This window comes from Chiloscyllium plagiosum, unplaced genomic scaffold (genome assembly GCF_037043375.1).
Source record: "Chiloscyllium plagiosum isolate Xiang-an unplaced genomic scaffold, Cpla_swu_hap1 HiC_scaffold_40, whole genome shotgun sequence".
NCBI classification, from domain to species: domain Eukaryota; kingdom Metazoa; phylum Chordata; class Chondrichthyes; order Orectolobiformes; family Hemiscylliidae; genus Chiloscyllium; species Chiloscyllium plagiosum.
The window spans coordinates 32,255,702-32,269,707 of record NW_028270178.1 but is presented as its reverse complement, the minus strand read 5'-3'; the positions used below and the strand labels follow the sequence as shown (position 1 = coordinate 32,269,707).

The following is a 14,006-nucleotide window of genomic DNA, read 5'->3' as shown; positions in this document are numbered from 1 at the left end:
GAGATATGGGACCCAACACTGCACACAGTACTCCAAATGTGGCCTGACCAGAGCCTAATGGAGCTTCAGAAGTACATCCCTGCTTTTATATTCAAGTCCTCTCAAAATAAATGCCAACATTGCATTTGCCTTCCTAACTACTGACTCAATCTGCAAGTTTACCTTGAAAGAATCCTGGACTGGAACACCCAAGTCTCTTTATACTTCAGACTTCTGAACTTTCTCCCCATTTAGAAAATAGCCCATATTTCTACTTTTCTTACCAAAGTGCATGACCTCAGACTTTCCTACGATGTACCCCATCTGCTACTTCTTTGCTCACTCTCCTAATCTGCCCAAATCTTTCTGCAGCCTCCCTGCCTCAATATTACTTGTCACTGTACTTACGTTTGTATCATCTGCAAACTTAGCCAGAATGCCCTCAGTTCCTTTATCTCGATCATTATTGTATTAAGCGAAAAGTTTTGGTCCCAACACTGACCCTTGCAGAACCATTTGTTACCATCTGCCATCCTGAGAAAGACCCTTTCATCCCCACTCTCTGCTTTCTGCCAGACAGCCATTCTTCTATCCATGCTAGCACCTTGCCTCTAACACTTACCTTACTGGGCCCTTATCTTACACAGTAGCCTCCTGTGCAGCATCGGCCTTCTTGAAGTCCAGGTAGATAACATCTGTTGGCTCTCCTTGGTCTAACCTGCTCATTACTTCCTCCAAGAATTCGAGCAGATTTGTCAGGTATGACCTCCCCTTGATGAAACCATGCTGACTTTGCCCTATTTTACCATATGTTTCAAAGTATTCAGGAATCTCATCCTTCACAACGGATTCCAAAATCTTACGCACAACTGAGGTTAGGCGAATTGGTCTATAATTTTCCATCTTTTGCCTCAGCATCTTTTTAAACAGGAGTGTCACATTAGCGATTTTCGAGTCCTCTGGAACCCTCCCTGACTCTAGTTATCCCTGAAAGATCACCACTAATGTCTCTGCTAACTTTTCAGCTTTCTCCTTTAGAACTCTTGGATGTAGTCCATCTGGTCCAGGTGATTTATCCACTTTCTGGTCACCCTGCCATAGCAAGGATAGAATAAAACTGGAAAAGGTGAAAACAAGATTTACAACAAAATTACAGAGACTGGAGGGTTTGAATTATAAGAGGCTGAATAGGCTGGGACCTTTTCCCAAGCAGCATAGGAGGGCAAGGGTGACCTCATATAAGTTTGCAAAATCATGAAGGGTATAGATAAGGTAAAGAGCCGAGGTCTTTTACCAGGATAGGGGAGTCCAAAACTAAATGAGGTTTAAGGTGAGAGGGGAAAGATTCAAAAAGGATCTGAAAGGCAACTTTTTCACACAGAGGATGATGTGTATATGGAATAAGCTGCCAGAGGACGTGATAGAGGTGACACAATTACAACATTTAAAAGACATTTCAACAGGTACATGGATATGAAAGGTTTAAAGGGATATGGTCCAACCGCAGGTAAATGGGATAAATTCAATTTCAGAAACTTGATTGGCATGGACGAGTTGAGCCGGGCGGCCTGTTTTCATATTCTGACACTCCACTTTCACACTATATTCACCATACTGAATATTGACTATAGGAGTACCATTGACATCAGTGCTTGTAGATCACCACATATTGACAATTTAGATGAGGGAATCCAATAGAATATTTCCAAGATTGCTGATGACATGAGGAATTATTACTGGTGTGGAGGACACAAAGAGGTTTTGAGGCAATTTAGATAATCAAGGGATAGACATCTACAAGGCACATGTAGTACAATGTGAACAAATGTGAGGTTATCCATTTCAGTAGGAGAAACAGAATAATAAAGTATTATTTAAATGGTTATAGACTGGGAAATGTTGATGTACAAAAGGGACCTGAGTGTCTGTATACACCTGTCACTGAAAGCAAGCATGCCAGTGCAGCCATCAGTTAGCAAGTCCAATACCGATTTTGCCATTATTGCAAGATGACTTGAGTAGAAGAGCAGGTTACAACTGTAGCTGTACAGTACAGCTGAAGTGAAGCCACACTTACAATATTGTGTGCAATTTTGGTCTTAAAAAAAACTTGCCTTAGAGGGAGTGATTGTCCAGATTAGGTCTGCATGGTCTGGTGCTTAGAACACTCAAGGACAACATTTGAATAGTGAAATGCTGATAGGACTTGATGCAGAGATGATGTTCTCCTTGGCTGACGAGCTCTTGAGAAAAAGGATCATGACGTGGGGTAGGCCACTTATGACTGAAATGAGAAATGTCTTCACTCAGACGGTAGTGAAAGTTTGGAATTCTCTCCAAAAGGCAGCTATGGAGACCAAGCTACTGAATATAGTAAAGAAACAAATAGGTGCTTTTACAGGAAGGCATTAAGGGGGAAAGCAGGTGCATAACCTTGACATAGAGGATCAGTAAACACCATAGTGAATGTTGAAGAAAGGTTGATGTGCTAAAAGGCCCACTCTTGCTCGGACAATCTGCTTTGATTCTCATGCACATGTTGACTCTTTCAAAGTTCTAGGACAAAACGTGCTTCACAAGTCCTTTAAGTAACCAACTTCGAGTGTCAATTTTCCCTGAGGGTGTCAGAACTTCTATGATTTAAACATCTCTTTTCAACCCCAATCACCATTAAGATGAAAACAATATTTTCAATCATCTGGTATTATCCAAAATTCCTAATCGGTCATATCAGACGAGCCAATCAACACATGAACATGACAGTTTTCCTAAGGTGTGGTGCACTCTTACCATCATCTGGAGCGTAACAGCTTGATATGAAGATAACAAATTAAACAAGAAATGACAAACTCCACCACAGAGAAGATCATGAGGAATGCTGCATTGATCATCGGTGCTGCCTGCATGGGAGAAACAGGAGTAACTTCTCAGCTTCTAATCACGATAAAGAAAAATCTGACATTTTATCAAGTGTGCTGAATTGTGATCTTCAATATTTGCATCCAAAGGAACCAATAAAAAGCAATTAGCATTTTCACCATTTTGATCCACACACACTAAAGCCAGAAGCGACCATAAAAACTTAACGTGTTCCACAATGACACATGTTAGTTTAGTTTCAGGTTCAGAAAGTGATGATAATAATTATGTGGTAAATGCAAATACTGAGAGAAGTATCATCACAGTTAGTCTATAACAACACACTGATGTAGCAAGTCATCATCACTGTTAGTCTATAACAACACACTGATGTAGCAAGTCATCATCACTGTTAGTCTGTAACAACACACCGATAGAGCAAGTCATCATCACTGTTAGCCTGTAACAACACACCGATAGAGCAAGTCATCATCACTGTTAGTCTGTAACAACACACCGATACAGCAAGTCATCATCACTGTTAGTCTATAACAACACACTGATACAGCAAGTCATCATCACTGTTAGTCTGTAACAACACACCGATACAGCAAGTCATCATCACTGTTAGTCTGTAACAACACACCGATACAGCAAGTCATCATCACTGTTAGTCTATAACAACACACCGATACAGCAAGTCATCATAACTGTTACTCTTTAAATAAACACCGATACAGCAAGTCATCATCACTGTTAGTCTGTAACAACACACCGATACAGCAAGTCATCATCACTGTGAGTCTATAACAACACACTCATACAGCAAGTCATCATCACTGTTAGTCTATAACAACACACTCAGACAGCAAGTCATCATCACTGTTAGTCTATAACAACACACCGATAGAGCAAGTCATCATCACTGTGAGTCTATAACAACACACTGATACAGCAAGTCATCATCACTGTTAGTCTATAAATAAACACCGATACAGCAAGTCATCATCACTGTTAGTCTATAACAACACACTCATACAGCAAGTCATCATCACTGTTAGTCTATAACAACACACTCAGACAGCAAGTCATCATCACTGTTAGTCTATAACAACACACTCAGACAGCAAGTCATCATCACTGTTAGTCTATAACAACACACCGATAGAGCAAGTCATCATCACTGTTAGTCTATAAACACCGATACAGCAAGTCATCATAACTATTAGTCTATAAATAAACACCTATACAGCAAGTCATCATCACTGTTAGTTTATAACAACACACCGATACAGCAAGTCATCATCACTGTAAGTCTATAAATAAACACCGATACAGCAAGTCATCATCACTGTTAGTCTGTAACAACACACCGATACAGCAAGTCATCATCACTGTTAGTCTATAACAACACACTGATACAGCAAGTCATCATCACTGTTAGTCTGTAACAACACACCGATACAGCAAGTCATCATCACTGTTAGTCTGTAACAACACACCGATACAGCAAGTCATCATCACTATTCGTCTGTAACAACACACTGATACAGCAAGTCATCATCACTGTTAGTCTATAAATAAACACCGATACAGCAAGTCATCATCACTGTTAGTTTATAACAACACACCGATACAGCAAGTCATCATCACTGTTAGTCTATAAATAAACACCGATACAGCAAGTCATCATCACTGTTAGTTTATAAAAACACACCGATACAGCAAGTCATCATCACAGTTAGTCTATAACAACACACCGATACAGCAAGTCATCATCACTGTTAGTCTATAAATAAACACCGATACAGCAAGTCATCATCACTGTTAGTCTATAACAACACACCGATACAGCAAGTCATCATCACTGTTAGTCTATAAATAAACACCGATACAGCAAGTCATCATCACTGTTAGTTTATAACAACACACTGATACAGCAAGTCATCATCACTGTTAGTCTATAACAACACACTGATGTAGCAAGTCATCATCACTGTTAGTCTATAACAACACACCGATACAGCAAGTCATCATCACTGTTAGTTTATAACAACACACCGATACAGCAAGTCATCATCACTGTTAGTCTATAACAACACACCGATACAGCAAGTCATCATCACTGTTAGTCTATAACAACACACCGATACAGCAAGTCATCATCACTGTTAGTCTATAACAACACACCGATACAGCAAGTCATCATCACTGTTAGTCTATAACAACACACCGATACAGCAAGTCATCATCACTGTTAATCTATAACAACACACCGATACAGCAAGTCATCATCACTGTTAGTCTATAACAACACACTGATGTAGCAAGTCATCATCACTGTTCGTCTATAAACACCGATACAGCAAGTCATCATCACTGTTAGTCTGTAACAACACACTGATGTAGCAAGTCATCATCACTGTTAGTCTATAACAACACACCGATACAGCAAGTCATCATCACTGTTAGTCTGTAACAACACACCGATAGAGCAAGTCATCATCACTGTTAGTCTGTAACAACACACCGATACAGCAAGTCATCATCACTGTTAGTCTATAACAACACACCGATACAGCAAGTCATCATCACTGTTAGTCTGTAACAACACACCGATACAGCAAGTCATCATCACTGTTAGTCTATAACAACACACCGATAGAGCAAGTCATCATCACTGTTAGTCTATAAACACCGATACAGCAAGTCATCATAACTATTAGTCTATAAATAAACACCTATACAGCAAGTCATCATCACCGTTAGTCGATAACACACCGATAAAGCAAGTCATCATCACTATTAGTCTGTATCACATCGATAAAGCAAGTCATCATCACTGTTAGTCTATAACAACACACCGATACAGCAAGTCATCATCACTGTTAGTCTATAAGAACACACCGACACAGCAAGTCATCATCACTGTTAGTCTATAACATACCGATACAGCAAGTCATCATCACTGTTAGTCTATAACAACACACCGATACAGCAAGTCATCATCACTGTTAGTCTGTAACAACACACCGATACAGCAAGTCATCATCACTGTTAGTCTATAACAACACACCGATAGAGCAAGTCATCATCACTGTTAGTCTATAAACACCGATACAGCAAGTCATCATAACTGTTAGTCTATAAATAAACACCTATACAGCAAGTCATCATCACTGTTAGTCTATAACAACACACTGATGTAGCAAGTCATCATCACTGTTAGTCTATAAACACCGACACAGCAAGTCATCATCACTGTTAGTCTATAAATAAACACCGATACAGCAAGTCATCATCACTGTTAGTCTGTAACAACACACTCATACAGCAAGTCATCATCACTGTTAGTCTATAACAACACACCGATAGAGCAAGTCATCATCACTGTTCGTCTGTAACAACACACCGAAACAGCAAGTCATCATCACTATTAGTCTATAACAACACACTGATGTAGCAAGTCATCATCACTGTTAGTCTATAAACACCGATACAGCAAGTCATCATCACTGTTAGTCTGTAAAAACATACCGATAGAGCAAGTCATCATCACTGTTAGTCTGTAACAACACACCGATACAGCAAGTCATCATCACTGTTAGTCTATAACAACACACCGATACAGCAAGTCATCATCACTGTTAGTCTATAACAACACACCGATAGAGCAAGTCATCATCACTGTTAGTCTATAAACACCGATACAGCAAGTCATCATAACTATTAGTCTATAAATAAACACCTATACAGCAAGTCATCATCACCGTTAGTCGATAACACACCGATAAAGCAAGTCATCATCACTATTAGTCTGTATCACATCGATAAAGCAAGTCATCATCACTGTTAGTCTATAACAACACACCGATACAGCAAGTCATCATCACTGTTAGTCTATAAGAACACACCGACACAGCAAGTCATCATCACTGTTAGTCTATAACATACCGATACAGCAAGTCATCATCACTGTTAGTCGATAACAAAACACCCATACAGCAAGTCATCATCACTGTTAGTCTGTAACAACACACCGATAGAGCAAGTCATCATCACTGTTAGTCTGTAACAACACACCGATACAGCAAGTCATCATCACTGTTAGTCTATAACAACACACCGATACAGCAAGTCATCATCACTGTTAGTCTGTAACAACACACCGATACAGCAAGTCATCATCACTGTTAGTCTATAACAACACACCGATACAGCAAGTCATCATCACTGTTAGTCTATAAACACCGATACAGCAAGTCATCATAACTGTTAGTCTATAAATAAACACCTATACAGCAAGTCATCATCACTGTTAGTCTATAACAACACACTGATGTAGCAAGTCATCATCACTGTTAGTCTATAAACACCGACACAGCAAGTCATCATCACTGTTAGTCTATAAACACCGATACAGCAAGTCATCATCACTGTTAGTCTATAAACACCGATACAGCAAGTCATCATCACTGTTAGTCTGTAAAAACATACCGATAGAGCAAGTCATCATCACTGTTAGTCTGTAACAACACACCGATACAGCAAGTCATCATCACTGTTAGTCTATAACAACACATCGATACAGCAAGTCATCATCACTGTTAGTCTGGAACAACACACTGATACAGCAAGTCATCATCACTGTTAGTCTGTAAAAACATACCGATAGAGCAAGTCATCATCACTGTTAGTCTGTAACAACACACCGATACAGCAAGTCATCATCACTGTTAGTCTATAACAACACACCGATACAGCAAGTCATCATCACTGTTAGTCTATAACAACACACTGATACAGCAAGTCATCATCACTGTTAGTCTATAACAACACACCGATTCAGCATGTCATCATCACTGTTAGTCTATAAACACCGATACAGCAAGTCATCATCACTGTTAGTCTATAAATAAACACCGATACAGCAAGTCATCATAACTGTTAGTCTATAAATAAACACCGATACAGCAAGTCATCATCACTGTTAGTCGATAACAACACACCGATAAAGCAAGTCATCATCACTGTTAGTCTATAACAACACACCGATTCAGCAAGTCATCATCACTGTTAGTCTATAAACACCGATACAGCAAGTCATCATCACTGTTAGTCGATAACAACACACCGATAAAGCAAGTCATCATCACTGTTAGTCTATAACAACACACCGATAGAGCAAGTCATCAACACTGTTAGTCTATAACAACACACTGATGTAGCAAGTCATCATCACTGTTAGTCTATAAACACCGATACAGCAAGTCATCATCACTGTTAGTCTGTAACAACACACCGATAGAGCAAGTCATCATCACTGTTCGTCTGTAACAACACACCGAAACAGCAAGTCATCATCACTGTTAGTCTGTAACAACACTCCGATAAAGCAAGTCATCATCACTGTTAGTCTGTAACAACACACCGATACAGCAAGTCATCATCACTGTTAGTCTGTAACAACACACCGATACAGCAAGTCATCATCACTGTTAGTCTATAACAACACACCGATACAGCAAGTCATCATCACTGTTAGTCTATAACATACCGATACAGCAAGTCATCATCACTGTTAGTCTATAACAAAACACCCATACAGCAAGTCATCATCACTGTTAGTCTATAACAACACACTGATATAGCAAGTCATCATCACTGTTAATCTATAACAACACACCGATACAGCAAGTCATCATCACTGTTCGTCTATAAACACCGATACAGCAAGTCATCATCACTATTAGTCTGGAACAACACACCGATAGAGCAAGTCATCATCACTGTTAGTCTATAACAACACACTGATGTAGAAAGTCATCATCACTGTTAGTCTATAAACACCGATACAGCAAGTCATCATCACTGTTAGTCTGTAACAACACACCGATACAGCAAGTCATCATCACTGTTCGTCTGTAACAACACACCGAAACAGCAAGTCATCATCACTGTTAGTCTATAACAACACACTGATGTAGCAAGTCATCATCACTGTTAGTCTATAAACACCGATACAGCAAGTCATCATCACTGTTAGTCTGTAACAACATACCGATAGAGCAAGTCATCATCACTGTTAGTCTATAACAACACACCGATACAGCAAGTCATCATCACTGTTAGTCTGTAACAACACACCGACACAGCAAGTCATCATCACTGTTAGTCTGTAACAACACACCGATACAGCAAATCATCACTGTTAGTTTTTCACAACACACCGATACAGCAAGTCATCATCACTGTTAGTCTGTAACAACACACCGATACAGCAAATCATCACTGTTAGTTTATCACAACACACCGATACAGCAAGTCATCATCACTGTTAGTCTATAACAACACACCGATACAGCAAGTCATCATCACTGTTAGTCTGTATCACATCGATAAAGCAAGTCATCATCACTGTTAGTCTATAACAACACATCGATACAGCAAGTCATCATCACTGTTAGTCTATAACATACCGATACAGCAAGTCATCATCACTGTTAGTCTGTAACAACACACTGATGTAGCAAGTCATCATCACTGTTAGTCTATAAACACCGATACAGCAAATCATCATCACTGTTAGTCTGTAACAACATACCGATAGAGCAAGTCATCATCACTGTTAGTCTATAACAACACACCGATACAGCAAGTCATCATCACTGTTTGTCTGTAACAACACACCGACACAGCAAGTCATCATCACTGTTAGTCTGTAACAACACACCGATACAGCAAGTCATCCATCATCACTGTTAGTTTTTCACAACACACCGATACAGCAAGTCATCATCACTGTTAGTCTGTCACACACCGATAGAGCAAGTCATCATCACTGTTAGTCTATAACAACACACCGATACAGCAAGTCATCATCACTGTTAGTCTATAACACAGCGATACAGCAAGTCATCATCACTGTTAGTCTGTCACACACCGATAGAGCAAGTCATCATCACTGTTAGTCTATAACAACACACCGATACAGCAAGTCATCATCACTGTTAGTCTATAACAACACACCGATACAACAAGTCATCATCACTGTTAGTCTATAACAACACACTGATGTAGCAAGTCATCATCACTGTTAGTCTATAACACAGCGATACAGCAAGTCATCATCACTGTTAGTCGATAACAACACACCAATACAGCAAGTCATCATCACTGTTAGTCGATAACAACACACCGATACAGCAAGTCATCATCACTGTTAGTCTATAAATAAACACCGAGACAGCAAGTCATCATAACTGTCAGTCTATAACAACACACCGATTCAGCAAGTCATCATCACTGTTAGTGTATAAATAAACACCGATACAGCAAGTTATCATCACTGTTAGTCTGTAACAACACACCGATACAGCAAGTCATCATCACTGTTAGTCTATAACAACACACCGATACAGCAAGTCATCATCACTGTTAGTTTATAACAACACACCGATACAGCAAGTCATCATCACTGTTAGTCTATAACAACACACCGATAAAGCAAGTCATCATCACTGTTAGTCTATAACAACACACCGATAGAGCAAGTCATCAACACTGTTAGTCTATAACAAGACTCTGATGTAGCAAGTCATCATCACTGTTAGTCTATAAACACCGATACAGCAAGTCATCATCACTGTTAGTCTGTAACAACACACCGATAGAGCAAGTCATCATCACTGTTAGTCTGTAACAACACACCGATACAGCAAGTCATCATCACTGTTAGTCTGTAACAACACACCGATACAGCAAGTCATCATCACTGTTAGTCTATAACAACACACCGATACAGCAAGTCATCATCACTGTTAGTCTATAAACACCGATACAGCAAGTCATCATCACTGTTAGTCTGTAACAACACACCGATACAGCAAGTCATCATAACTGTTAGTCTATAAATAAACACCGATACAGCAAGTCATCATCACTGTTAGTCGATAACACACCGATAAAGCAAGTCATCATCACTGTTAGTCTGTATCACATCGATAAAGCAAGTCATCATCACTGTTAGTCTAGAACATACCGATACAGCAGGTCATCATCACTGTTAGTCTGGAACAACACACCGATAGAGCAAGTCATCATCACTGTTAGTCTATAACAACACACTGATGTAGCAAGTCATTATCACTGTTAGTCTATAAACACCGATACAGCAAGTCATCATCACTGTTAGTCTATAAATAAACACCGATACAGCAAGTCATCATCACTGTTAGTCTGTAACAACACACCGATACAGCAAGTCATCATCACTGTTCGTCTGTAACAACACACCGAAACAGCAAGTCATCATCACTGTTAGTCTATAACAACACACTGATGTAGCAAGTCATCATCACTATTAGTCTATAAACACCGATACAGCAAGTCATCATCACTGTTAGTCTGTAACAACATACCGATAGAGCAAGTCATCATCACTGTTAGTCTATAACAACACACCGATACAGCAAGTCATCATCACTGTTAGTCTGTAACAACACACCGACACAGCAAGTCATCATCACTGTTAGTCTGTAACAACACACCGATACAGCAAATCATCACTGTTAGTTTTTCACAACACACCGATACAGCAAGTCATCATCACTGTTAGTCTGTAACAACACACCGATACAGCAAATCATCACTGTTAGTTTATCACAACACACCGATACAGCAAGTCATCATCACTGTTAGTCTATAACAACACACCGATACAGCAAGTCATCATCACTGTTAGTCTGTATCACATCGATAAAGCAAGTCATCATCACTGTTAGTCTATAACAACACACCGATACAGCAAGTCATCATCACTGTTAGTCGATAACAACACACCGATACAGCAAGTCATCATCACTGTTAGTCTATAACATACCGATGCAGCAAGTCATCATCACTGTTAGTCTATAACAAAACACCCATACAGCAAGTCATCATCACTGTTAGTCTATAACAACACACTGATGTAGCAAGTCATCATCACTGTTAATCTATAACAACATACCGATACAGCAAGTCATCATCACTGTTCGTCTATAAACACCGATACAGCAAGTCATCATCACTATTAGTCTGGAACAACACACCGATAGAGCAAGTCATCATCACTGTTAGTCTATAACAACACACTGATGTAGCAAGTCATCATCACTGTTAGTCTATAAACACCGATACAGCAAGTCATCATCACTGTTAGTCTATAAATAAACACCGATACAGCAAGTCATCATCACTGTTAGTCTGTAACAACACACCGATACAGCAAGTCATCATCACTGTTCGTCTGTAACAACACACCGAAACAGCAAGTCATCATCACTGTTAGTCTATAACAACACACTGATGTAGCAAGTCATCATCACTGTTAGTCTATAAACACCGATACAGCAAATCATCATCACTGTTAGTCTGTAACAACATACCGATAGAGCAAGTCATCATCACTGTTAGTCTATAACAACACACCGATACAGCAAGTCATCATCACTGTTTGTCTGTAACAACACACCGACACAGCAAGTCATCATCACTGTTAGTTTTTCACAACACACCGATACAGCAAGTCATCATCACTGTTAGTCTGTAACAACACACCGATACAGCAAGTCATCATCACTGTTAGTTTTTCACAACACACCGATACAGCAAGTCATCATCACTGTTAGTCTGTCACACACCGATAGAGCAAGTCATCATCACTGTTAGTCTATAACAACACACCGATACAGCAAGTCATCATCACTGTTAGTCTATAACAACACACCGATACAACAAGTCATCATCACTGTTAGTCTATAACAACACACTGATGTAGCAAGTCATCATCACTGTTAGTCTATAACACAGCAATACAGCAAGTCATCATCACTGTTAGTCGATAACAACACACCAATACAGCAAGTCATCATCACTGTTAGTCGATAACAACACACCGATACAGCAAGTCATCATCACTGTTAGTGTATAAATAAACACCGATACAGCAAGTTATCATCACTGTTAGTCTGTAACAACACACCGATACAGCAAGTCATCATCACTGTTAGTCTATAACAACACACCGATACAGCAAGTCATCATCACTGTTAGTTTATAACAACACACCGATACAGCAAGTCATCATCACTGTTAGTCTATAACAACACACCGATAAAGCAAGTCATCATCACTGTTAGTCTATAACAACACACCGATTCAGCAAGTCATCATCACTGTTAGTCGATAAACACCGATACAGCAAGTCATCATCACTGTTAGTCTATAAATAAACACCGATACAGCAAGTCATCATCACTGTTAGTCGATAACAACACACCGATAAAGCAAGTCATCATCACTGTTAGTCTATAACAACACACCGATAGAGCAAGTCATCAACACTGTTAGTCTATAACAAGACTCTGATGTAGCAAGTCATCATCACTGTTAGTCTGTAACAACACACCGATAGAGCAAGTCATCATCACTGTTAGTCTGTAACAACACACCGATACAGCAAGTCATCATCACTGTTAGTCTGTAACAACACACCGATACAGCAAGTCATCATCACTGTTAGTCTATAACAACACACCGATACAGCAAGTCATCATCACTGTTAGTCTATAAACACCGATACAGCAAGTCATCATCACTGTTAGTCGATAACACACCGATAAAGCAAGTCATCATCACTGTTAGTCTGTATCACATCGATAAAGCAAGTCATCATCACTGTTAGTCTATAAATAAACACCGATACAGCAAGTCATCATCACTGTTAGTCTGTAACAACACACCGATACAGCAAGTCATCATCACTGTTCGTCTGTAACAACACACCGAAACAGCAAGTCATCATCACTGTTAGTCTATAACAACACACTGATGTAGCAAGTCATCATCACTGTTAGTCTATAAACACCGATACAGCAAGTCATCATCACTGTTAGTCTGTAACAACATACCGATAGAGCAAGTCATCATCACTGTTAGTCTATAACAACACACCGATACAGCAAGTCATCATCACTGTTAGTCTGTAACAACACACCGACACAGCAAGTCATCATCACTGTTAGTTTTTCACAACACACCGATACAGCAAGTCATCATCACTGTTAGTCTGTAACAACACACCGATACAGCAAGTCATCATCACTGTTAGTCTATAACAACACACT

At 39.4% G+C, this 14,006-nt stretch overlaps 1 protein-coding gene across 2 annotated transcripts in view; it reads right to left on the bottom strand.

Annotated features, from left to right (window-relative positions):
* LOC122544113 (uncharacterized) overlaps positions 1–14,006 on the bottom strand; it is a 67,827-nt gene that overhangs the window by 5,690 nt on the left and 48,131 nt on the right. For both annotated transcript variants that reach the window (XM_087981521.1, XM_087981520.1), the window contains one exon: positions 2,770–2,879. In XM_087981521.1, the coding sequence (XP_087837647.1) occupies positions 2,772–2,879 (108 nt within the window). In that variant the 3' untranslated portion in view covers positions 2,770–2,771. The remainder of the gene's footprint in view (positions 1–2,769; positions 2,880–14,006) is intronic.